A 25,250-nucleotide genomic window follows, 5' to 3' on the forward strand; every position below is an offset into this window, starting at 1 on the left:
ATTTGTGGTCTTCTGGGGTCCTTGTGACTCTGAAATTTCTCCAGCTGCTGTGTTTAGAGATGCTCCAGGAAGTCACAGCCTTTCATAGGTGGGAGAACAGAGAAGCAGGTAAGTCGGCTTTGAAGACACCTGTGACCTAAAAGGAGGAATCTAGGGAGAAGCTGGTGGCAGGAAGGAGCAGAGGATGAGGTGGTGTGAGAGGCAGTGGGGGTGGGTAGGTGGGACAGTCTTGTTCTAGGAAGACCCAGGAGAAGCTTAATGAGGGTTGTTCCCTTATTCATTTGTTATAATGACATTTCTTTAACATTTTCTTGGACCAGGCCCTGTTCTAATTACATGTAGTGACTATAAATCATGTCATTTTCATTACAAACTTGGGAGATAGATGTTGTGACTATGTCCATAAGACAGACAAGGAAACTGAGGCCAAGAAGGTCACAGCGAGAGTGGCTGAGCCTGGAGGGCAGCCTTGAAGTTGGCTCCCAGAATTTGTTCTTCCCAGTACCACAGACTACCTTCTCCCTGGTCCTTCCAAATTGTAGGTGGTTTGGGTGTCTTTTCTCTGACCAGGGCTCATTATCTCTACACTCTATCTCCAGGAAGGGTCCCTTACCTCTCAGGCAGAGATCTTTCTCAAAGAAAAAGAAGGCAAGGACAAACCTGTTGGTGGGGAAGGGCTTGGCACCTTCCAAATGAAGCACAATTTCTAAGACCACAATGGAAGGGACTGGGCTGAGATTCAGGTTTAGGTGAACTCCACTTCTTAAAAGGCAGGGCAGGGTTCTGGGCTCCTGTGATGGGCACCGCAGCCTCCTTGAGGATGTGTCTATCTCTGACACTGAGCAGGCCCAACCTGGGCATAATTATGGGGCAGAAGAAGAGGCAAGCAGGAGCTTGCATGTTCTTCATAATAGAGACCCTGGGTCTGGGCCCTCCTTTTTGGGGGTCATGAGTGGTGTGGAATAACAGAGAGATAGAGGAATGCCTTCCACCACAGAGCTCCAGGTATAGGGAGAGAAAGAGCCTGGTGACCTGGGCCTAGTAGAGCTGCCCTGTGATTGGGGTGGGAAAGGAAGGAACAGTTTCTTACCAGGTAATTCTATGGTTTCCTGGTCCCACAGTCTTCCCAGAAGAGCTGGAAGGAGCCTGGGCTCAGCTGTTTGTCAGTGTCTGGGTTGTGCGGGGCCCACCACCCTGTTAGTATGATGTGCCAACAAGAAATGCTTTGCTCCAGCAGGGGACTGCTGTCCATCCCTGAGCCCTGCTCTCTATGCTGAGGTGCTGGAGCTCTGGGCTGGACCTGCCTCCTGCCTGCAGGTCTTGGCCCTCATCCCCATCTCTCTCCCCAGCTCTAAAGATATGGAAGGGTGCTGCAGTCACTCCTTGCTCTGCTGTCTCACTTCCCTGCTTCTCCTTGTCCAGCTGTCCACAGGTGAGTGTCCCCATCTGTCTTCCTTTGTGGTTTTAAAAAGCAAGATAGAAAAACATTTGAAAATACATTTTCCTCATTTTTTTTGTTTTCTTGCCTTTTTTTGTGCTGCATTCATTCATTCATTCATTCATTTTATTCCTGAAATATTAATGAAATGTTGATTGTTAGGTGCTATTCTATGAAAGAATCAGACAGAAATTCTGTCATAAAGTTTACCTTCTAGCAGGAGACAGTGAGTAATAACTGCAACTAGCCAGTGATGGGAAATGCAGCAGGGCAGGGTGGGGGCAGTCAGGGGCATGGGAGGCAGGTGTGGGCAGGCAGCAGGGTTCAGTGAGGTGGTGTGTAGATGGGAACATAACCCTGGAGAAGTGGGATTGAGCTGTGAGGACCATTTGGAAGGAGGGTTCCTGCAGGGGGAGGAGCCTGTGCAGAGCTGGCAGTGTGCTGAGGTGTGAGGAAGCTCAGAGGCCAGGGTTGGCTGGACTAGAGCCCATGGGGAGAAAAGTAGCAGGTGAGTTCAGAGGGGTCTTGGGAAGGAGGGTCCACCTTGTCAGGCCTGGGGAGATGTGGGAAGCCCTGTGGAGGCTTTGAGCAGAGCAGCAACATGGATTAACTCACGTGTTATAAGGATCACTGAGGTCAGGAATCCTAGTCATCCTCCAGTTGAGATTTAATGGTGACTGAGACCAGAGTGGAGCAGCACAGGGCTTGAGAGTAGCTCTTTGGAGGCATTGCAGCATGTCCTGCAGAGGAGTCATGTGGTAGCCTCAGAAGCCCAAGAGCACCAAGGGGGTGGAGAGTGAGGTGAACTTGCTTCTTGAACATGCAGTGATGGGGGTTTCTGTGAATGACGAGAGCAGGATTTTCACAGCAGACTCTGTGTTTTAAAGTGCATATGTATTACTCTCCTCCCTCAGTGGAGGAGAAAAATATAGACTGAAGTAAATAATTTAGAATAGGAAGAGGGGAATTTCCAGGGTGTGACTGAATGACCAGAGTGTGACCTAGGCCACATGTATGCTCTTTGTCAGTTTTCAGGTTTGTCCCGAGACAGGGGTTAGTTAGACCTGGGGTTCCCAAATAGTTCCCAGGTCCCAATGTGTGCTCCTCAGTCCACCCTTGGAACTCCTTGCAAATGCACATTCATTGGCCCCCCTCACCCCAGATCTAGTGGATGAGACACTCTGGAGGGGGGGTCCAGTGATGGTGCTCTATAAGGCAGCCTTGTGGTTCTGATGCATGAAAGTTTGAGAATCACTGAATTAGAGAATTCTTCATGAGAGGGCCTGGGACCAGGAGCAGAAGACAATGAGGGAGTGTCTTTGGCATCATTTCTGGTCACATCATAATGGTAAGAAGACCTCTTCCAAATCCATCATACTTCTAGGGTCATCTCATGTGGCTCCTGCCCCGGGTTTCCTGACCTTCCTACCTGACAGTATGTGTTCTTGTTTTTTGATCTGTGTTTCTCTAGCTTTCTCCTCACTATGTCTCTGTCCACAGAGCAGTTCCAGGTTGCTGGCCCTCGACACCCCATTGTGGCAGTGCTGGGTGAGGATGCCATACTGCCCTGCTACCTAGTCCCAGCCATGAATGCAGAGAACATGGAACTGGGGTGGTTCCGCACCACATTCTCACAAACAGTGTTCATCTACTGGAACCAATGGGAACAGACTGAGGAGCAGATGGCTGAGTACAGAGGGCGGACCTCACTGGTGAGGGGCTGCCTTACTGAGGGGCATGCTGCCATGCACCTCCGCCAGGTCCGGGTTTCTGACAATGGAATGTACACCTGCTTCTTCAGACATGGAAGCTTCTATGAAGAGGCTGATTTGGAAGTGAAGGTGGCAGGTTAGTTACTTGATGTCTATTCTGGAGATCTTGGGAGTACTGGGTTTGATGGGAATATCAGGGATCATCTAATTTAGCCTTACATTTTATAGGTGCAATGGAGAAAAAAGTGGCTCATCTTTTATTAATTGATTCAATACAAACACTGTATAGGGAGCATCTAAAATATTTTTGGACTTGTCCTGTGCACCAGAGATATATCAGTGTAATAGAGATCTCAGCAGTGAGGAGTTTAGAGACAAAGGAAGAAAAATTATAAGAAAGAATTCAGTACAAGATGGCATAAGGTGATAAGTACTTATGACAAAAGACCAAGTAGAATTAAGAAATGGGCTCAGGATGTGGGCTGGGAAGTTAGGACAAACCGCAGTGTTACATAGGGAATTGGGCAGAGTCTTACTGACAGTCTAAACAAGTCTCAAAGGAAGTAGGTATTTAGCCAGGGGGATATCTGGGGGGCCAGAGTTTCATGCAGACGGAGCACCTGGTATGAAACCTTTGAGTTAGGAGCGTGGTTGTTTATTCTGAGTATAATGACGCCATCATGGTTGGTAGGAAGAGTGAGGAAAGGGGCAATACTGGAGTAAAGAGATGGTCCTGTATTAACACCACTCACAGGTGTCAGGATGAGGTCATTAGGAGTGGACACTTGGGCTAGCACAAGAGCTCTGGATATTGATGGGCTGGAAGGTGAAAAGGCAGAGGGCAGACAACATGGTGATTGTGGCTACAAGTGGCTACTTGCATTTGACCAGATAGTTCTTGGGGTTGAGGCCCTGAGGGTCTCAGATGATGAAGTTTGGGGACAAGTGTTTGGAAAGGAAGGCAGTTACCAGATCAGTAAAGGCTTTGTGTGCTGTGTTATGGAGTTTGGAAGCAGAGTAGGGGGAATCTTAAACAGAGCCATGCTGGGAATGCTCATGTTGTCAGTTGTGAATGGATGGATGTGAGGTGAGCAAGAAGGAGGCATGGAGTGCAGTTATGATGTGGAGAGAATGAGTGCCTGACCTGAGGCATGGCAGTGGGGTGGGGGAAGAGGGGTCAGACAGGATTAGAAACTAGAGTCAACTGAATTTGTGGGTACAACGTTTGGAAGGTGAGGAGAAGACTTCAGAGACTTCCAGTGTTTTATTTGAACTATTTGTTGTTTAGTGACAGGACTATTGATAATTATGTGTCAGTTCTATTGCTGTAATAATGCTGTGTAACAAACAGCTACAATCTCAGATGCATCTGGTGATAAAAATGTATTTAATTTAGGCACTAAGGGAGTTCAACTAATTGGGGCTGAACTTGGCTAATCTCACCTCCGTTTATTCATACATCTTTGGTAATGTTTCAGAAATATAATTAAAAACAAAATCTCCTATGCTAGGAGAAAACACTTTTATTAGTGAATAAGCATCAAACCAGAGTGTGAAACGTATTTTGGTGATCTGTGAACAGATCACACAACCAGAAAAGAATTTCATCTTTCTTTTTAGAGCCAAGCATATATAATCTTCTGTATACTTGTTTCAAAGATAAAGAATAACAAATTCTCAATAGGGCTCAAAGCACTATTGTTCCATATAACTCATCCTAAATTTACCTGGTAGTTTTGGAGACCATCTGTGTCATCTAATAGGCTTTATCTGGAAGCAAAATAAACTCCTCCAGTTTTATGACAGGAAGTAGTTTACAATTCGGAGCAAGATGCCCACATAAGTTAGGCTCCTACTTTTCCACAGAAAAGGAGGCAAAGGGTTGCTATCTTCCCTGATGTTTACATTTCAAAGAAATGGTTCCCAGGTTCTTGAGAAAGGCATTCCTGAGATTCAAAGCTGGCAAAAAACCTAACCAGTTTTCAAAATTATATATAAACATTTCAAAAGAGGAGAAAGTGCAGATTTGTAATTGCAATTTCCTAAAGCAAATGGTATAAGAAAAAGGGATAGAATCTTCTTTTTTTTCAACAGAGAGAATTAAGTTTTTACTTGTAATTTTTATTTGTTCTTAAGTCAGCTGAAAAGTTCACCAGGTGCATCTTGGTTGTGTGTGCTCACGTTTCAGGTGGTCATGTGTCTGATGTAGGGCAGCTGTAGCAGGTTGACCAGGCAATGTTACATGAGCCCATCCTCCACTGGGCAGCCCAAGATTGTCCTCCTGTGGAAATGGCAGAGGGTAAAACCAAGGTGCAAGTGCTTTTCAAACCTCTGCACTAGTCACATTAACTACTTTCTCATTGGGTAAATCAAATCCAGGACTGGGCCAGAGGCAGAAGGTAAAGGCAGTAAAAAGTTTGTGGAAGTGGGAGAACTGGCTTTGAAGAAGGGTGAGGAATTGGGATATTTTAATCATTTTATCACAAATGGTGCAAATTTATGAATTCAGTTGTGGAATTTTGGGTTTCAAGTGTATGTGAGGAGACCTGGTAAAGATAACTCATGGGAACATGGGTGTAGGGGAAGAGAATTCAGGAAGAATTTTGGAAGTGGTACACACAGAGAGGCAGATGTCCCAGGAGAGTGTGTGAGGTGAGAAGACTAGAGAGTCAAGGAGGGAGCCCTGAGACCAACTTCTTCCTGTTTCCTTTGGGCCTCATGGTTGGGAAAAAGAGCCCAGTGTTCTGTGTGGGTTCCTGTCTTCTTCCTTTTCTTCTCTCTTCCCATAGAACTCCCAGAATTCAACATGAATATCTCCCCCTCAAATTGTGTAACTTGTAGGCAATTCTGGAGTCTCAGGGCCCAAGGAGGCCTCTGGAGCTCCACAGCTTCTTTCCCACAGGGATGGGCTCTGCCCCCCAAGTGCACATAGAAGGGCCAGAAGAGGATGGAGTGCGTGTGGTGTGCAAAGCCTCAGGATGGTTCCCAAAGCCCCAGGTGCAGTGGAGAGACCTCAGGGGAAACAAGTTCCCAGCGCTTTCTGAGGCCCACACCCAAGACAGTGAGGAGCTGTTTAGTGTGGAGGCCACTCTGGTGGTGAGAGACAGTTCTGTGGGGGATGTGACCTGCTCTGTCCTCAACCCTGTCCTGGGCCAGGAGAAGGCCATGGCTATTTACATCCCAGGTCAGTGCTGCTTTCCACTCCCAGCAGAGCTGTGGGGAGGGCTGGCCTCTCTGAGTGTGCTGGCTCTCCTGGGTGTGCCCCTGACCTGCTGTCTGCCTGGGCCACAGAGCCCTTCTTCCCTCAGGCTTCTCCCTGGAAGCCAGCATTTGCTGTGATCCTGACCATGCTGGGGCTCCTACTCTTGGGGGCTTGCTATTATATCAGAAAAGAACATTCCAGAAGAATGCAGGTGAGGCAGGAAAAGGAGCATCTGTGGCAGCTTAAGGAGGAGGAACAGCAGGCAAAGGAAGAGGCACTGAAGGCCATTGGTAAGACCCCACAGGGCAAGTGCAGACCTGGTGGTGAGTGGGACAGCTGACAGGGGCCAGGGTCTGGGGTCCAGCTCTCTAGGGAGATCTAGGGTCCTGGGCCCAGAGGAGGTGACTGAGGAGATCAGAGAGGACAGACTGGTGATGTTGGGTGGGTGTGTAGGTAGAAATTCTAGCATCAAAGTTTTTTTCTTGGGTTTTCCAGGCACACAGACTTTTCTTTTCTAGGGGATGGGTGTTCACATTGTTTTTCATTTTCTTTCAGATGAGCTCCAGGCAGATCTCAGTAAGTTCTGCTTTCCTGCTGAATTTTCTATGATTCGATGGTAGTGGACTTTCTAGTTCCTACCTCTTCTCATTCCTGTGTTGTTTTTTCAGATCAGAGGAAAACTGCTTATCTGTCTGGTAAGTGACTCTCCTGGTATCCTTGATTTTCTTATCCTGCCTGTGACCTGGTGTCCCCTTTTCTTGTTTCTATCTAGGAACAGACATGTGGGTCCCCATCCCTAGGAGGCTAATTGGAAGCTAGTGGAAGCCAGAACACTGCTCCCTGGGCTTTCCTAGATCTGGGCTGCTGTTTCCTACCTAGAGCTTGGAAACCTGGGTGTGATGGTGACCCCTGGTCTGTCATGTATTCTGCATTTTATTTCAACCTGATTTGCCATTGTATTGTGCAGGAAGCCATCCATGAATTACTTGAGGTCTTCTGTAGGTATGGCAGCCAGGGAGATTTTAGGTTTAACCTGGGAACTATCCTTGGCTCTTCCAGGCAACTGATTGCCCAAGACACATGATCTTTATCTCATCCCTACTAGGAAGATTCCTCATAGTAGCTCTGGGGATGGGTGTAACCCGTTGGGAACCAGAGAGCCCACCTATAACTTTTTTTGGTGAAGAACATTCTTCCATAGAATGTTGCACATAGTCACATTATAACAGTAACACGATATAACAGTAACCAAGCATGGGCTCCATTTTACCTTTTTAGTATAAAAGCTCGATTTGTATGATCGGTTAGCCTGTCCTGTCCCCTCTTTCTGAAAGTATTTTCTGTGTTCTGTGAGTTTTTTCATCATTTCATGTTTCTTAGCTTTTATTTTTCAGCCAATTCATTCCACCGAAGAGAACCCCATTCCCATCACCGGTGCGGGATGGGTGTCAGCGTATTGTTTATTAGCCTTCAATACATCTAGCTATTGGTCTGCTTCTAGAGGCTTAAAGGCTGATACTAAGCCGGGTGTGTGTGTGTGTGTGTGTGTGTGTGGGGGGTTGTGGCTTAGGGGTAGAGAGCTCACCTAGCATGGACGAGGCCCAGGGTTGGATTCTTAGCACTACATAAAAATAAATAAATAAAATAAAGGTATTGTGTCCATGTACAACTATAAATATTAAAAAAGGGCAGATACTAAGATATCATTAAATGATATCATTAAATGATCCATATAAGGAAATGGAGTTTAGGAGTGTGGCTTTCTGTTCATCTCCCAAGAAATCACCATCCAGGGATTATGTTTTCTTGAGCTCCCAAAAGTCCTAATCCAAGTGGGCTGCTCACCACAGGTGGGAATGTTATGGAGTGAACCAAATACTTCCTGAATTAGTGGTTCTTATTCTCTAGAAACATTTCACCTGTGAAAAATTGGGCATTTTTACTGCAGAACTCACTTCACATTCCTGTCTTTAAATCATTCTTCATTTTTGGTAATTTCCCAAATGTCTTTTAAGATTTTTATTTTATTTTTTCATTTGTGGTGCTGAGTTGTGACCCTGGTGCCTTGTGCATGCTAGGCAAGCCCTCTACCATGGGCTATATCCCCACCCCTCTCCCAAATATATCTTTACTAGAAAAAGCCTGGATATAATAATGCCTTCTGATAACTGTGGAATGATTTATATTTTATTCTCTCAAATATTTTCACACAGAGTATAATTTTTATCCTTAGCAGCAAAACTGAATAAAGACAGATAGAATATGGATTTTTTATGAGCTTTGAGGCAGAAAGTTTCCTGACAGAGAGAAAGCAGAGGGACAGTGGTAGAAGTTGGCCTGTCAAGCAGCCGTCTTGATCTGTGGTCCAGGGGATTTCCCACAACACCCTGCGGTCCCTGCATACTGCCAGAGTCCATCTCCTTTCTTGCTCTCTCCTCCTGTGGGTAATCTCATCTTTAGAATGGAGGGAGGCCAGGGCAGGTACATTCATGCTGAGCAGGCTTGTTTTAGCTGTGGTCTCACCACTGTGTGTTCCCTTTCAGCCTGGAGGAAGGCCCCCCTGTATGCAGGTAAGTGACTCTGATGTTTCCTTGGCCTTCCCTCCTCCAGGCTCCTCCTCTGCCCTTCTGTGTCAGTGTCCTCCACCCAGGATGGGATGGGTTTTCCTGCTCTCTCTTCTCTAATTTGTTTCCCACCCCTCCCAGCAAACACTTTTAACTTCTCTTGTTTTTTTTTTTCCTTTCATAATCGTCACACATTAATCTGTCCCCTGCCCAAACTAACCAAAGCCAAGCACAACAGGAAAGCAAAATTCTCCTAAATGGAGAGAAAAATGATTGTAACTTGCATTGGAAGGCCACAGGGACTTTTCTTTGGGATTGGATCATAGAACTCATCTCACATCCTGTCTTTAAATTATTCTTTATTTTTCGTAAACATTTTTTTTTGGTTGTATGTGGACACAACATCTTTATTTCATTTTTATATGGTGCTGAGTATTGAACCCTGTGCCTCTCGCATGCTAGGCAAGCTCTCTACAACTGAGCCACAACCAAACTCTCAATCATTCTTCATTTTTGGTAATTTCCCTAATGTCTTTTTTAATTTTAATTTTGTTTTCTCATGTTGTGGTGCTGAGGAGTGAACCAGTTCTAGGCCCATCCTCCCCTGCAGGTTAGTGTTAGCTGTATCCCCCGAAAACATTGTGTTTGACTGGTATTTGTTGTTGGTGTAGTGCACTGGAGAGTTCAGCTGTGAGCAGAGCCTGCATGGAGCAGGGTTGGAACTATGTAAATAGGAATTGCTGGTTTCCATGAAATTTCAGAAATTATATTTTACAGCTTGGGACTTATATCTTCCTAATGTGGGTCCTTGATTCTGTATTCCCTTTACCCCAGATTCCTACCCTTTGGGTCCAGGTTTGGTTTTCTTATTTCTTCCTGGTCCTCAGGATATAGGTTTTCTCTCAGCCACTTTCTACTCTGACTCGCTTTCCTAGTTGGGTTTCTTCTAAGCACTTTGGTTGCTGAAAAATGAGTTTCTGGTGTTCTGAATTTGGGGTCCAGGATGCTTAGGGGGGTTTGTGAACTTAAAATGATATGCAACATTCTGTGTTTGTGTTACAGGAACAAAATGCAAGCTAATGTTTACCACAATTTTCTCTGCTTTTAAGAGAACTTTGCTTTGCTTGTTGGGCTTGGTCTTTGATTTTCTTTTTAATGTGTGAAGATCATAAAAGGAGGAAGCTGGAGAGTTTAAAATTGTTTACCTGAGAAAGGGTTGGGAATAAATCAGAGAAGAAAGGATGAGGTGGGATGAGAGAGGAGATGACAAGGAAAGTAGAGTGCCCAAGATTCATAATGAAATTTTGGGAGTGCTGAAGCAGTGAGATGGAAAATCTCATACAAGGTGGTTTGAGTTGAGTGTGAAGAGGATTTGCAGGTTCTTTGTGTGCATGAAATGTGACCAACTCCTTGATACATCTTTGAGAGGGTTCAATGAATACTTGTGTGTGTGTGTGAATTCTATTAAGCCAGTTCTAAGTAATCATCTCATTGAGTTTGCCTGTGATAATGAGACCACCTCCACCTTCCAGTAGCAGTTAGGACGGGCATATGCTAAGGCAGTTTCCAATGCAATGAAAGATTATCCAGTGGAATCTTTAACTCTGGGGGTTAGTTTAGGATCTGTGCCATCTGAATTTGTATAATCTTCCCTTTTCCTGCTCTTGTTATTTCTTTTTGACATCAGGGATATGGACTGTGAGACACAGAAAAGGGTGAGCCATGGTATCAAGGAGGCTTTGGATTCAGATGTTTGAGGAACACTCTTTGAGAATTCTAATGATTTTCTTGCACATATGTTTATTAAAAAAGAAGGATCAAATAGTCTTTTTTTTTTTTACCATTTCCCCATTCTCTGCTGAATTAATGTCTACATGTTTTCATGTATAACTTGCATACTCTTTTATTTTGTAAGGATAAACACCATTACTATAATAGAATTAACACTTTCATATTGAGAGGTACATAATGTGAGGTGGAAAAATGTCTGATCTCATCTTGTTCATGAAATTGTAACAATGAGTTATATATTCAAATTTTCTGTGGGAATTATATGAAGAGTGTATTAAGGCACATAACATCGTACTTTTGACACACTGGAAATTCTCAAAAGTTTTTTTCTTTCACTCTTTTTCTTTTTCTCCCCTGTCTGCTTCCTTCTCTTTTCTTCTTCTTCTAATATGTCAGTTATTATATATAAAATTATAATAGGATACCAACTAATGTCTTGGTGAAAAATATACAAAATTTACTTTTCTCCAAGGGTCATCTGGGTCTGCTCAGCCATTTTATATTACCTAATTTCTATGAAGAAGCTCAACAAAGATGGAAATACCAATGTATGTGATTGAACTTATATTAGTGGTTATGGAGAGCATAAATTTAAACACAAATTTTTAAGAAAAAATGTTGTTTAGTTATTATTTTAACTATTCTAATCTTGTTCCTGAGGCTCTGCCCTGTTGGAAGCAAAAGGTTTCCAGTTGAATACATTTTGGAATGTATGACATATATAGACTTTGCTTTGGTCAATGACCTTTCTATCTTCTTTCCTAAAGGGAGTATGGAGGTTGGAGGAGACTTATGTGGCCTTGGGACAGTGGGCGACCATGTGTTTTCTTTTAGTTATTTCAGGTCCTCATCATCAGGAGTCTAGTGTGAACTGGTTCATAAGATCCTGGGTTGGGTCTCCTGAGAAAAGGCAGGTCTCATCTCATGCTTGGTCTCCCTTCCCCTGACCCTGAGGTAAAGTCCAAGGTCTGTGTCACTTATTCCTGGTTGCCATTGGGCTTTTTCCTCTGAACTTCAGACCTTATCTGGTTCACTGACTCATATGTCTCTTCACCATCTAGCAGAGCATGTGATATTTTCTGGGTCCTCAGCATCCTATGTGCAGGAGACAGGGAGTTTCATGTTCTCTGCAAGCACATTTCTCTGCCAGTGCTTTCTTTGTTCCATGTTGGGTGTGTCACCTATGTAGGCATATTAGTTTTCTATTTGCTGCAAAATTACTACAAACTTTAACCAACACAAATATATTATTTTATATCTTTATAGGCCAGAAGTTCAAGGAAGTATGAACAAGGCTGTGTTCCTTTCTGGAGGCTGTTGTCTTGCTCAGTTTCTAGAGGCCATCTGTAATTTTTCATTTGAGGGCCTGTTCTTCCATCTTCAAAGGCAGCAGCACAGCATGTTTTTGACTTTGTTTCTGTAATTCTGTCTGCTTCTCTGACCACAGCCAAGAAAGGTCTCTGTTTTCAAGGTTTATGTGATTAGTTTGGACTGATCCAGAGAATCCAGAATAATCTCCCCTGCTCAAGAACCTGAACATTAATTACATTGGTAATGTAGCCTAGTCATGTATTTAACATATTCACACACCCTGGAGTTTAGGACTATGAGTTCTATTATAGCTGGAAGTTTTCAATCTCTTCAGGGAGTTCTTGTGTGAGGCAAATTACTAGGTTCAAAATTGTTGGGTTCTCCCATATCTGTAAGGATGTTTGCTCCTATTGGCCTAGTATTGACCTCTCACTGGATGTGTTTGTTTCCTACTTTGAATTTCTTTCTCTCCCTTCCTAAAACCCTTTCCATTGCCTCCTAACTGGGTAATATTTCTCTGAGTTCCCTGCACTCATGATTTCTAGTCATCCTCCAAGTTCAGCTAAGCTAGATGTAATTCTCGACTCATGGCTTAGAGGTAACCTTACAATTTCAGCACAGTCAGTTCTTTATAAGTAAAAGGAGGTCTTGGAAATTTTGGTAACCTCAATTGTATCACAAGATAACCTAGTTTTCAGGATGGTTGTGTGTTTGTGTCTTGAGAAAGCCTTATTTGGTAGTTAAATCTGAACATGACCTTTCAGATTGATATCCAGCCTTTTGATTCCAGGGTGTTAAGTTTTTTGGCTTAGTCTTCATGGGAAGGATGCAGTGGCCCCTCCATACTTCATGTTTATGTATTAGTGGTGTGTGTGTGAGAGCAGGTGTGTGTGTGTGTGATTAAGAAATTAATACAGCAGCTGAATGTTTTCACACAGATTTTTCCCTTCTTCCTCCTACATTGCTGTGTTTCAGAAGACTGGGTGCTGACCCTGATGTGTACAGACTCTGCAAATCCCTGATATGAGATCTGTGTTCTCTCGTAGATTGGCGGAAGGAAAAATTCCAAGCCTGTGAGTGACTGTGTGCTTCTAGATGTTCCTCCTGTTGCCCTCATGGCTTCTGGCTTCTCCTTAAGTTCTCTGTGGTGATTCAGATGCCGGCATCACCAATGGTGTTGCTGTGGCAGAAGGGATGGTCACAACACTGGTACTGGTTCTCAAGGGTCATGTCACATGTCTACCCCCAAATCAGCCTCTGGCTCTTTCTCCTGGTTGAGGACATAGGCTTGAGTTACAAGACTCATATCTCAGGAGTCTTATGCCCTCCTCAGCTCAGGCAGCTATGTGGCTCTGAGGTGGTGGGTGGCTATGTGCTTTGTCTTGGGGCCAGTGAGGACCTTGCATGATTGATAACTCTCTCAACAGGGCCTGTCACTCTGGATCCAGACTCTGCTCACTATAACCTTTCTGTCTCTCATGAAAGGACGCGTCTGATCTGGAAATATCCCTGGAAAAATCTTCAACCACATTTATCTACTTCCATCCCGTTCCCTAGTGAAAAATGCAGTGTGTTGGGTCTTGAGGGCATCACATCAGGAAGATGTTACTGGGAAGTGGAGATAGAGAATGAATTACACAGCAAGTGGACTCTGGGAGTCTGTAGGAAAAATTCAAAAATACCAGGCTTATACATGGAATTACCAGAGAGAGGGTTTTGGGTCATGGGGAAAAGGGACAATTGTTATTTTGCCGGGACTGATCCTGTGACTTGGTTATCTCCTTGGAAGGATACCTACAGGGTGGGGGTTTTCCTGGACTACAGTGAAGGAGATGTCTCCTTCTATAACATGATTAATGGGTCCCACATTTTCTCTTTCCCTCCAGCTTCCTTCTCTGGAGCTCTCTTCCCATACTTTATGTTTATGTATGGAGGTGTGTCCATGACCATCTGCTCCATGGCAAGTGGTTCTGAGAGGCTCCCTATACCCCTTAAGTATTCACCTCCATTGGAGGAGACCCTGAGCACCCCAAGGGAGGGGTTCAGCTCAGATTGTGGTGTTGATGGTGCTCCCCCAGCGGCTGACTCTCCATTACTTCCCTGATACTGCAATGTTTTGTCTTCATACTGTCCCTTGCTGGCTGTGATCCTTCACTGTGGCTGTTCCTGGGTTTACAGATTCACTGTGGCAAAGTCCCCTGAGATGAGACTTGGAAGGCTCAGTAGGCCTGTCCTCCTGCTCTTTGTTCATACTTCAGATGTGTGGTTATGAGACTTTAGTTCAGATTTTATATTCAGATAGCAGAAGATAAAAGTTGACTGTTTTGGAACTGGTTTAGGGAATGTGGAGCCATATTTTTTTGGTATTAAAAATATTTTAAATAGATGTAACAGCATGTACCTCTTTTCCCAGTTACAGGGGAGGCTAAGGCAGGAGCATCACTTTAGCCCATAAATCTGAGTCCATCCTGGGCACCTTAGTGGTACTCTGTCTGAAAAAAAAATTAAACAAAGGGGAGATCATATTACTTGACTTGCATGTTAGTAGAGGAATTTTGAGGTTGAGAAGGGTCCCCAGTTCTAATTTTTCAGATTTGGACTATCAGATGCCAGAAAGTTTATCATCCAAAAATTTCCAGGGAAATGGATAGTTGTTAGTCAGTCACCTTTTTGTCTCTGCGACAAAATACTGAGAAATCAACCTAAAGGAGGAGAGATTTATTTTCCTCACAGTTATAATCGTCTGGCTTCATTGTTTCTGAGGCAGAATGTCATGTCATGACAGGGAACAGGTGGTGGAGCAAGTGGCTCACCTCACAGCAGACAGAAGGCAAGAGAGGGAGACAAAGGGAAAGGGGGGGAAGGGAGGGAGAGAGAAAGGGGGAGAGGGAGGAGAGAAAGTAAGAGAGAGAGGAAGGGAGGGAGAAATAAGGGGCCCTGGACAAGTCATAGTCTTCAACCACATTTACCCACTTCCTTCCTGTTTCTTAGTCCCCACCTACTGAAGTTTCTACCACCTCCCAAAAGGGCCTCCAGCTGGGGACCAAGCTTTTAACACATGAGCCTTTGGAGTATATTTCAGTTCCAAATTCCAATAAATTATAGAGGTTTTTTTTTAATGATGGAGTTTTAAGAGAAGAGAACAACTTTCTATGGTATCTGCTCTCTATTCTGGGATGAATGGAATATACTTGTTTTTCCCTGCCTCAGTAACTTTCTGGTACCATTGAGAATATTGTGATATGTTAATCCAGAGAATTAACGGTAAGGGAATGGATCCTCCCTTAAAAGCTATTAGTATATATTCATTGTACAAAATGTTGGGTTTTATTGTGACAATTTCCTACATGCATATACTGTACTTTGATCATATCCACCCTTCCTGCTACCTTCTGATTTTTCCCACCATTCCTCTTTTGTGTCAATACTGCAACTGAGGAAAGGCAAGAATTACTAAAGTAAACATAAATGAAAAAGAGAATTTTCAGATGCAAGGTGAATTTTAGAAAGCTTTGACCATGAGCGTAGGTCCAGTTAGCATATTTCCTCTCAGTAGTTCCAAGTCTGATCTTAAGGGTTAATGGAAAATCACAGCAAACAAGAAGAGACAGGACTATTAAGACTTAGACTCTGCAAGGATAAAGATTTGTTCACTCTACCAGTTTTCTGACTGGGGGAGAGAAAACACAGAATGGGAATTGGAAGAAAGAGAGTACATATAACACACAGTCCTTCTAGAAACAAGGACATATTAGTTTTGTATATTTTCTCTTTGATTGTGGTATATATGTGTGTATTTTTATCTATTGACCGTTTGCTTCATCTCTCTTCTATATTTATGATTTTCCATACAAATTGTTACCTTTTAGGTAATAGTAAAGTCAACAAGACTGACTGAATTTGAAGAGTAAATAATATAGCAGTGTAGTATACAGTGACTGGAGTGCTTCTTTCCTTATTTTGTGGAACAGATAAGTACCTCTTCATTTGTCAGGTGGCTTTGTCATGGTAGATTTGTTGTTTTATGGAAGTTCTAATGTTTGTAAAATGGTGTAACATGTATGCACACATAAAGATTAAAGTCAAAGGTGTGGACAGAGTCCAGTGTCATTTCATTGCATTTCTGCTCCAAATTCTCTCTGTTGGTCTTTGTGTTAATGGAACTGGATCTTGTATATACTTCTTTGCCAACTGACACAATGTGAGATTGTTGGTACAATGCAGTAGAGGGGCCACTGCAAGGCAAGGTAGTTCTGTTTCTTTTTTTCTTTTTCTTTTTTTGGTACCAGGAATTCAATCCAGGGATGCTTAACCACTGAGTGACATCCTCAACCTTTAAAAAAAAAAAAATATATATATATATATATATATATATATTTTAAGTTGTGGATGGACACAATAACTTTATTTAGTTTATTTTTTTTAGAGAGAGAGAGAGAGAGAAAGAGAGAGATAATTTTTTAATGTTTATTTTTTAGTTTTTGGCGGACACAACATTTTTGTTTGTATGTGGTGCTGAGGATCGAACCTGGGCCACACCATGCGAGCGCGCTACCGCTTGAGCCGCATCCCTAGCCCCGTTTAGTCTATTTTTAAATGTGGTGCTGAGGATTGAAGACAGTGCCTCACATATACTTCACCACTGAGCTACAACTCCAGCACCACCAGCTCTTTTTAAATTTTGAGACACAGTTTTCCTGCATTGTTTAGGGCCTGGCTAGTTGCTGAGGCTGGCTTTGAACTTGTGATACTCTTGCTTCAGCCTCCTAAACTGCTGGGATTACAGATATGGGACTCCATACTGGTCTGCTTTTCCTTTTTGATGCAGCTTCCAGTGGTGTGCAGAAGGCTCACCTTTTGGTGACATAGTAAGAACTGTCTATATTGATACCTTTATCCATATTTTTAGTCTCTGCCCTGGGTTCCTAAAAAGTGGTTTCTCTCCCTGAAAATAGCTCCTAAAACTCTTGGAATTTCCTGATGGAGATGAAAGGAGAGTCTTTTGTTATTAATAACCAGCCCCTTTCAGCCATCTGAGTTTATGTTAATAAGATAACTTTTAGAAAACTTCTGGGTCACCTCAGGATGGTGGCAAGTTGCCAAAGGAACAAATTTTATGAGTAGAAAGTTGAAAGAGGGGAGGAAATAGGGCTGAAGGTTGAGTTAATTAATTTCCAGCAGTCAATGATTTAATCAATCATAATTACACATTGAAACCTCCATGAAAACATTGAGGGAGCATCTGACTTGATGAACAACACTGCATCCATGTGTATGTTGGGGTGGTGCCTCTCAAACTCCACCATGGGACAGATACTCCTGTGCTGGAGACTTTTGTGGGCCTCACCCTATGTGCCTGTTCATTGTTCATCTGGATATTCACAATGAACAAGATCTTTTATAATAAATTAGTTAGTAAACAAAGTTGTTTCTCTTGGTTTTGTGAGCCCTTCTAATAAATTACTGTAGAAAAACCATCCAGTCTGAGGATGGATCTTGGGAGTGGAGAATTGGCCTTGGGAATGAGATAGAAATTTAGGGATACTGAGAAAAATCTCTCTAAAGGAGAAATATGTCTTTTGGGATGTGGAACAAGAACTGTGAACTGCTCCTGACCTGGACAAAGAAGCTTAAGGGACTGAAAGAGACCAAAATATAAAAATACACCAAACAATCCCATAAGTTACTTTATAATTTTCAAGTTCCACATAAATTTTCTGGAATGAAGCAAAGCAGAACAAGATTTCAATAGAAACACACTACTAGCCTCATGAAGCTAGGGCTAACATTTGATTGGATTAATCGCCTTATCAATCAGCTGAAAACTACATACCAGACCAGATTCCCTAACAGAAAACCATCTTGCCCTATGTTTCCAAATCTCGAGGGAAGTCCTGTCCCTTTGGATCATATATTCTATCTTTGGACCCTAATAAAAAAAACTTGACCTTAATCCCTGGTTGTGTGTCTCTTTTTGCTCTTGAGATTGTCCACATTATTCTCTGAGGGTTCCTGTATTCACTTTTTACCTTCTAATGATGCTCTTCCTCTCTTTGCTAAAGCCTAACACATTCTTTCATCTTTTCTGCAGTATGGGTAAGGGTCTGAAGGTCTAAGTAGAGGTTTCTTCTTCCAATGGAAAGACTTCATTGGATCTCCTTACAGTGACAGCAACTTCAGAACTTGAGGAGTCATCTTGTGATTGTCATCTGAAATCATGGGGGGCATACTTGTAAGACTGTGGGGTCCACTTAACCTGTGGGGTCTCTGATAATTCCTTAATTGGATTATAGGAGCCCCAGATATATGCAGAGAATTGGAGAATAACTTGGTGTGGAAAATCCCATACATCTGGTGTCAGAAATGTTCGAGCAGGGTGTGTGTGTGTGTGTGTGTGTGTGTGTGTGTTATGATAGAGTACACCTGGTTAGTCGAAGCATTACAGATCCCTTTCAACATTCCAGTAGGCCATGGTCCATCTTCCTCCATGAGCTCTGCTCCTCAGTCTCATTGGGTCCTTCTCGTACATTTTTTCTTAACTTGGCTACTCTGCCTCATTCCAAGAGGTAGTATCTGCTTGCTAGATATGCCATTTCTGCACTCTTTGGGGCCTTCTTTTTTACTTCTTTTAGTAGATAACCACATTTTACTTGTTAATTGTTTTTCTTTTTTCAGTGCTAGGGAATAAACCCAGGGCCTCAGGCATGAATAAGCCTATATTAATTTTTCCTTGTTCAAATGATTTATGTGTTTCTGGACTTTGATAGAAGCATCTAAAGCACAATAACTTAGTACCTTAGTGCTGAGATGCACCCTCCTTTAAAATATCTTTTTTTTCTCTCTCTTTTTTTTATTTGTTGTTCACAACATTACAAAGCTCTTGACATATCATATTTCATACATTTGATTCAAGTGGGTTATGAACTCCCATTTTTACCCCAAATACAGATTGCAGAATCACATTGGTTACACATCCACAATTTTACATAATGCCCTATTAGTAACTGTTATATTCTGCTACCTTTCCTATCCCCTACTATCCCCCCTCCCCTCCCCTCCCATCTTCTCTCTCTACCCCATCTACTGTAATTCATTTCTCTCCTTGTTTATTTTCTCATTCCCCTCACAACCTCTTATATATAATTTTGTATAGCAATGAGGGTCTCCCTCCATTTCCATGCAATTTCCCTTTTCTCTCCCTTTCCCTCCCACCTCATGTCTCTGTTTAATATTAATCTTTTCTTCCTGCGATGCCTCCCTGCACTGTTCTTAGTTGCTCTCATTATATCAAAGAAGACATTTGGTATTTGTTTTTGAGGGATTGGCTAGCTTCACTAAGCATAATCTGCTCTAGGGCCATCCATTTCCCTGCAAATTCCATGATTTTGTCATTTTTTAGTGCTGCGTAATACTCCATGGTTTATAAATGCCACTTTTTTTTATCCATTCATCTATTGAAGGGCATCTGGGTTGGTTCCACAGTCTAGCTATTGTGAATTGTGCTGCTATGAACATTGATGTGGCAGTATCCCCTCTTTTAAGGTCTTCAGGGAATAGTGCGAGAAGGGCAATAGCTGGGTCAAATGGTGGTTCCATTTCCAGCTTTCCCAGGAATCTCCATACTGCTTTCCAAATTGGCCGCACCAATTTGCAGTCCCACCAGCAATATACAAGTGTACCCTTTTACCCACATCCTCGCCAGCACTTGTTGTTGTTTGACTTCATAATGGCTGCCAATCTTACTGGAGTGAGATGGTATCTTAGGGTGGTTTTGATTTGCATTTCTCTGATTGCTAGAGATGGTGAGCATTTTTTTATGTACTTGTTGATTGATTGTATGTCCTCCTCTGAGAAGTGTCTGTTCAGGTCCTTAGCCCATTTGTTGATTGGGTTATTTGTTATCTTATTGTCTAATTTTTTGAGTTCTTTGTATACTCTGGATATTAGGGCTCTATCTGAAGTGTGAGGAGTCAAAATTTGTTCCCAGGATGTAGGCTCCCTATTTACCTCTCTTGTTGTTTCTTTTGCTGAGAAAAAACTTTTTAGTTTGAGTAAGTCCCATTTGTTGATTCTAGTTATTAACTCTTGTGCTATGGGTGTCCTATTGAGGAATTTGGAGCCCGACCCCACAGTATGTAGATCGTAGCCAACTGTTTCTTCTATCAGACGCCGTGTCTCTGATTTGATATCAAGCTCCTTGATCCATTTTGAGTTAACTTTTGTGCATGGCAAGAGAAAGGGATTCAGTTTCATTTTGTTGCATATGGATTTCCAGTTTTCCCAGCACCATTTGTTGAAGATGCTATCCTTCCTCCATTGCATGCTTTTAGCCCCTTTATCAAATATAAGATAGTTGTAGTTTTGTGGATTGGTTTCTGTGTCCTCTATTCTGTACCATTGGTCCACCCGCCTGTTTTGGTACCAGTACCATGCTGTTTTTGTTACTATTGCTCTGTAGTATAGTTTGAAGTCTGGTATCACTATACCGCCTGATTCACACTTCCTGCTTAGCATTGCTTTTGCTATTCTGGGTCTTTTATTTTTCCATATGAATTTCATGATTGCTTTCTCTATTTCTACAAGAAATGCTGTTGGGATTTTGATTGGCATTGCATTAAACTATAGAGAACTTTTGGTAATATCGCCATTTTGATGATGTTAGTTCTGCCTATCCATGAACAGGGTATATTTTTCCATCTTCTAAGATCTTCTTCTATTTCTCTCTTTAGGGTTCTGTAGTTTTCATTGTATAAGTCTTTCACCTCTTTTGTTAGGTTGATTCCCAAGTATTTTATTTTTTTTGAGGATATTGTGAATGGGGTGTTTTTCCTCATTTCCATTTCAGAAGTTTTGTCGCTGATATGCAAAAATACCTTTGATTTATGGGTGTTGATTTTATATCCTGCCACTTTGTTGAATTCATTTATTAGCTCCAATAGTTTCTTTGTAGACCCTTTTGGGTCTGCTAGGTATAGAATCATGTCATCTGCAAATAGTGACAATTTAAGTTCTTCTTTTCCTATTTTTATGCCTTTAATTTCTTTCATCTGTCTAATTTCTCTGGCCAGTGTTTTGAGAACTATGTTGAACAGAAGTGGTGATAGAGGGCATCCCTGTCTTGTTCCAGATTTTAGAGGGAATGCCTTCAATTTTTCTCCACTCAGAATGATGCTAGCCTGAGGCTTAGCATAAATTGCTTTTACAATGTTGAGGTATGTTCCTGTTATCCCTAGTTTTTCCAGAGTTTTGAACATAAAGGGATGCTGTACTTTGTTGAATGCTTTTTCCGCATCTATCGAGATGATCATATGGTTCTTATTTTTAAGTCTATTGATGTGGTGAATAACATTTATTGATTTCCGTATATTGAACCAGCCTTGCATTCCAGGGATGAATCCTACTTGATCATGGTGCACAATTTTTTTGATGTGCCTTTGTATCCGATTCGCCAGAATTTTATTGAGGATTTTTGCATCTAGGTTCATTAGAGATATTGGTCTGTAGTTTTCTTTCTTTGAAGTGTCTTTGTCTGGTTTAGGAATCAGGGTGATGTTGGCCTCGTAGAATGAATTTGGAAGTTCTCCCTCTTTTTCTATTTCCTGAAATAACTTGAAAAGTATTGGTATTAGTTCCTCTTTAAAGGGTTTGTAAAACTCTGCTGTATACCCATCTGGTCCTGGGCTTTTCTTAGTTGGTAGTCTTTTGATGGTTTCTTCTATTTCCTCAATTGATATTGGTCTGTTTAGGTTGTCTATATCCTCCTGACTTAATCTGGGCAGATCATATGACTTAAGAAATTTATCTATGCCTTCACTATCTTCTATTTTATTGGAGTATAAGGATTCAAAATAATTTCTGATTATCTTCTGTATTTCTGAAGTGTCTGTTGTGATATTGCCTTTTTCATCCCGTATGCTAGTAATTTGAGTTCTCTCTCTTCTTCTCTTCATTAGCATGGCTAAGGGTCTGTCGATTTTATTTATTTTTTCAAAGAACCAAATTTTAGTTTTGTCAATTTTTTCAATTGTTTCTTTTGTTTCGATTTCATTAATTTCAGCTCTGATTTTAATTATTTCTTGCCTTCTACTTCTTTTGCTGTTGTTTTGCTCTTCTTTTTCTAGGATTTTGAGATGAAGTATGAGATCATTTATTTGTTGGTTTTTTCTTTTTTTAAGGAATGAACTCCAAACAATGAATTTTCCTCTTAGAACTGCTTTCAATGTGTCCCATAGATTCCGATATGTTGTGTCTGTGTTTTTTACTTTCCTCCTTGATGTCTTCTATAACCCATTGATCATTCAGTAACCTATTGTTCATTCTCCAAGTGATGCATGATTTTTCCTTCCTTCTTTTATCGTTGATTTTCAGTTTCATTCCATTATGATCAGATAAGATGCATGGTATTATCTCTACTCCTTTATATTGTCTAAGAGTTGCCCTGTGACATAATATATGATCTATTTTTGAGAAGGATCCATGTGCTGCTGAGAAAAAAGTGTAACTGCTTGATGTTGGGTGGTATATTCTATATATGTCAATTAACTCTAGGTTATTAATTGTGTTATTGAGTTCTATAGTTTCCTTATTCAACTTTTGTTTGGAAGATCTGTCCAGTGGTGACAGAGGTTTGTTGAAGTCTCCCATGATTATTGTATGGTGGTCTATTAGACTCTTGAACTTGAGAAGAGTTTGCTTGATGAACATAGCTGCACCATTGTTTGGGGCATATATATTTAAGATTGTTATGTCTTGTTGGTGTATGGTTCCCTTGAGCAGTATGTAGTGTCCCTCTTTATCCCTTTTGAGTAACTTTGGCTTGAAATCTATTTTATTTGATATGAGTATGGACACTCCTGTTTCTTTCCGAAGTCCATATGAGTTATATGATTTTTCCCAATTTTTCACCTTCAGTCTATGTGTCTTTTCCTATCAAATGCGTCTCCTGTAGGCAGCATATTGTTGGGTCTTGTTTTGTGATCCATTCAACTAGCCTGTGTCTCTTAATTGGTGAGTTTAAGCCATTAACATTTAGGGTTATTATTGAGATATGGGTTGTTCTTCCAGCCATATTTGTTTATTTATGTTACTAAACATGGTTTGTTTTCCTCTTTGATTATTTTTTCCCCCCTGTACTGTCCTACCTCCCACTGTTGGTTTTTATTGTTATTTTCCATTTCCTCTTCCTTTAATGTTTTGCCGAGGATGTTTTGAAGAGATGGTTTTCTAGCTGCATATTCTTTTTAACTTTTGTTTATCATGGAAGGTTTTAATTTCATCTTCCATCCTGAAGCTTAATTTCGCTGGATACACGATTCTTGGTTGGAACCCATTTTCTTTCAGAGTTTGAAATATGTTATTCCAGGATCTTCTAGCTTTCAGAGTCTGTGTTGAAAGATCAGCTGTTATCCTGATTGGTTTACCCCTAAATGTAATCTGCTTCCTTTCTCTTGTAGCTTTTAAAATTCTCTCCTTATTCTGTATGCTGGGCATCTTCATTATAATGTGTCTAGGTGTGGATCTCTTATGATTTTGCACATTCAGCGTCCTGTAGGCTTGTAGGATTTGGGATTCTGTCTCATTCTTCAAGTCTGGGAAGTTTTCTCGTATTATTTCATTGAATAGATTGTTTATTCCTTTGGTTTGGACCTCTATGCCTTCCTGTATCCCAATACCTCTTAAGTTTGGTCTCTTTATCTTATCCCATATTTCTTGGATGTTCTGCTCATGGTTTCTTAACAGTCTTGCTGAGCTGTCTATGTCATTTCAAGTTGAAATACTTTGTCTTCATTGTCTGATCTTCTATCTTCTAAGTGTTCTACTCTGCTGGTAGTATTCTCAATTGAGTTTTTAAGTTGGTTTATTGCTTCCTGCATTTCTAGGATTTCTGTTTGTTTGTTTTTTATTACCTCTATCTCCCTGTATAGTTGATCTTTTGCTTCTTGGATTTGTTTATGTAATTCATTGTCAAAGTGATCTTTCATTGTCTGATTTTGCTGTCTAATGTCTTCCTTGAGACTCCAGATCATCTGAAGCATGTATATCCTGAATTCTTTATCTGACCTTCCATCTGCTGCAGCTATTACCTCTTCTAAAGTTGAGTTGACCTGCATTGCTTGTGGTCCTTTCTTTCCTTGTCTTTTCATACTGCTTGCGTTGCTTTTTGCTTCGTGAAACTGTTGTGTTTTTGAAATTTTCCCCCTATATATTTATATTGCTCTTGTATAGTTGCAAAGTCTCCCTTGCAGGGCGGGCAGCGGCTGTGCTCCTCCTCCAATTGGGGTGATCTGTCTACCACGCTGGTGGGCCCCTGGGCCTGTTCTGCCGGTCGGTCACAGGTCTGCCTACCTTGTGGGTGCGGGTGGCGGCTCTGCTCTGCCCCTCCTCCAATTGGGGTGACGTGTCTACCAAGCCGGCAGGCCACTGGGGCTGCTCTGCTGGTCGGTTGCAGGTCTGCCCACCCTGTGGGCGCGGGTGGCGGCTCTGCTCTGCCCCCACTCCAATTGGGGTGACATGACTGCCACGCCCGCGGGTCGTTGGGCCTGTTCCAGATGCGGGCGGCTGCTCTGCTCGGTCCCTACTCCAATTGGTGATGTGTCTACCACGCCGGCAGGCCGCTGGGCCTGTTCCGCCAGTGGGTCACAGGTCTGCCTACCTTGCGGGCTCGGGCGGCAGCTCTGCTCGGCTCCCACTCCAAATGGGGCTACCTGACTGCCATGTCAGCGGGTCACTGGGCCTTTTCTGAATGCGGGCTGCGGCTCTGCTCCGCCCCCACTCCAACCAGTGTGACGTGTCTGCCACGCTGGCAGGCCACTGGGCCCGTTCTGCCAGTGGGCCACAGGTCTGCCTACCTTGCGGGCTCGGGCAGCGGCTCTGCTTGGCCCCCACTCCAAATGGGGTGACTTGACTGCCACGCCGTTGGGTCGCTGGGCCTGTTCCGGGCGTGGGCGGCTGCTCTCTTCGGCCCCTACTGCAGTTGGGGTGACGTGATACCACGCCGGCAGGTCGCTTGGCCTGTTCTGGGCGCAGGTGGCAGCTCCACTCTGCCCCTCTGGCCCCCACAGCACCCAGCAGGACCCGGACCGAGAAACAGTTTCTGCGGGTTCCCCAGCCCTGGGCCAAAGCAGCTCCGGGAGCCAGAACCCGGCCGCTCCAGGCTTGGTGCATGCTCTGATAGGAGCAGGCTCCAAGAAGCAGTCGTTGCGGGTTCTCTATCCCTGAGCCAGAGCAATCTG

General features: G+C 42.6%; 1 protein-coding gene across 1 annotated transcript; it reads left to right on the plus strand.

The window, feature by feature from the left end:
* Positions 1–396: 396 nt before the first annotated feature.
* On the plus strand, positions 397–14,122 carry LOC308648927 (butyrophilin-like protein 1; the record flags this gene model as incomplete). The annotated part of the gene is made up of 10 exons (XM_081294135.1): positions 397–542; positions 1,350–1,432; positions 2,939–3,286; positions 6,053–6,334; positions 6,442–6,642; positions 6,908–6,928; positions 7,021–7,047; positions 8,896–8,922; positions 13,065–13,091; positions 13,446–14,122. 10 exons carry the CDS (start codon positions 397–399, stop codon positions 14,120–14,122), a joined length of 1,839 nt encoding a protein of 612 aa, XP_081150261.1.
* Between the last annotated feature and the right edge of the window lie 11,128 nt (positions 14,123–25,250).

The sequence above is a fragment of the Spermophilus citellus genome (genome assembly GCF_964194105.1).
Source record: "Spermophilus citellus genome assembly, chromosome: 5".
Lineage (NCBI taxonomy): Eukaryota > Metazoa > Chordata > Mammalia > Rodentia > Sciuridae > Spermophilus > Spermophilus citellus.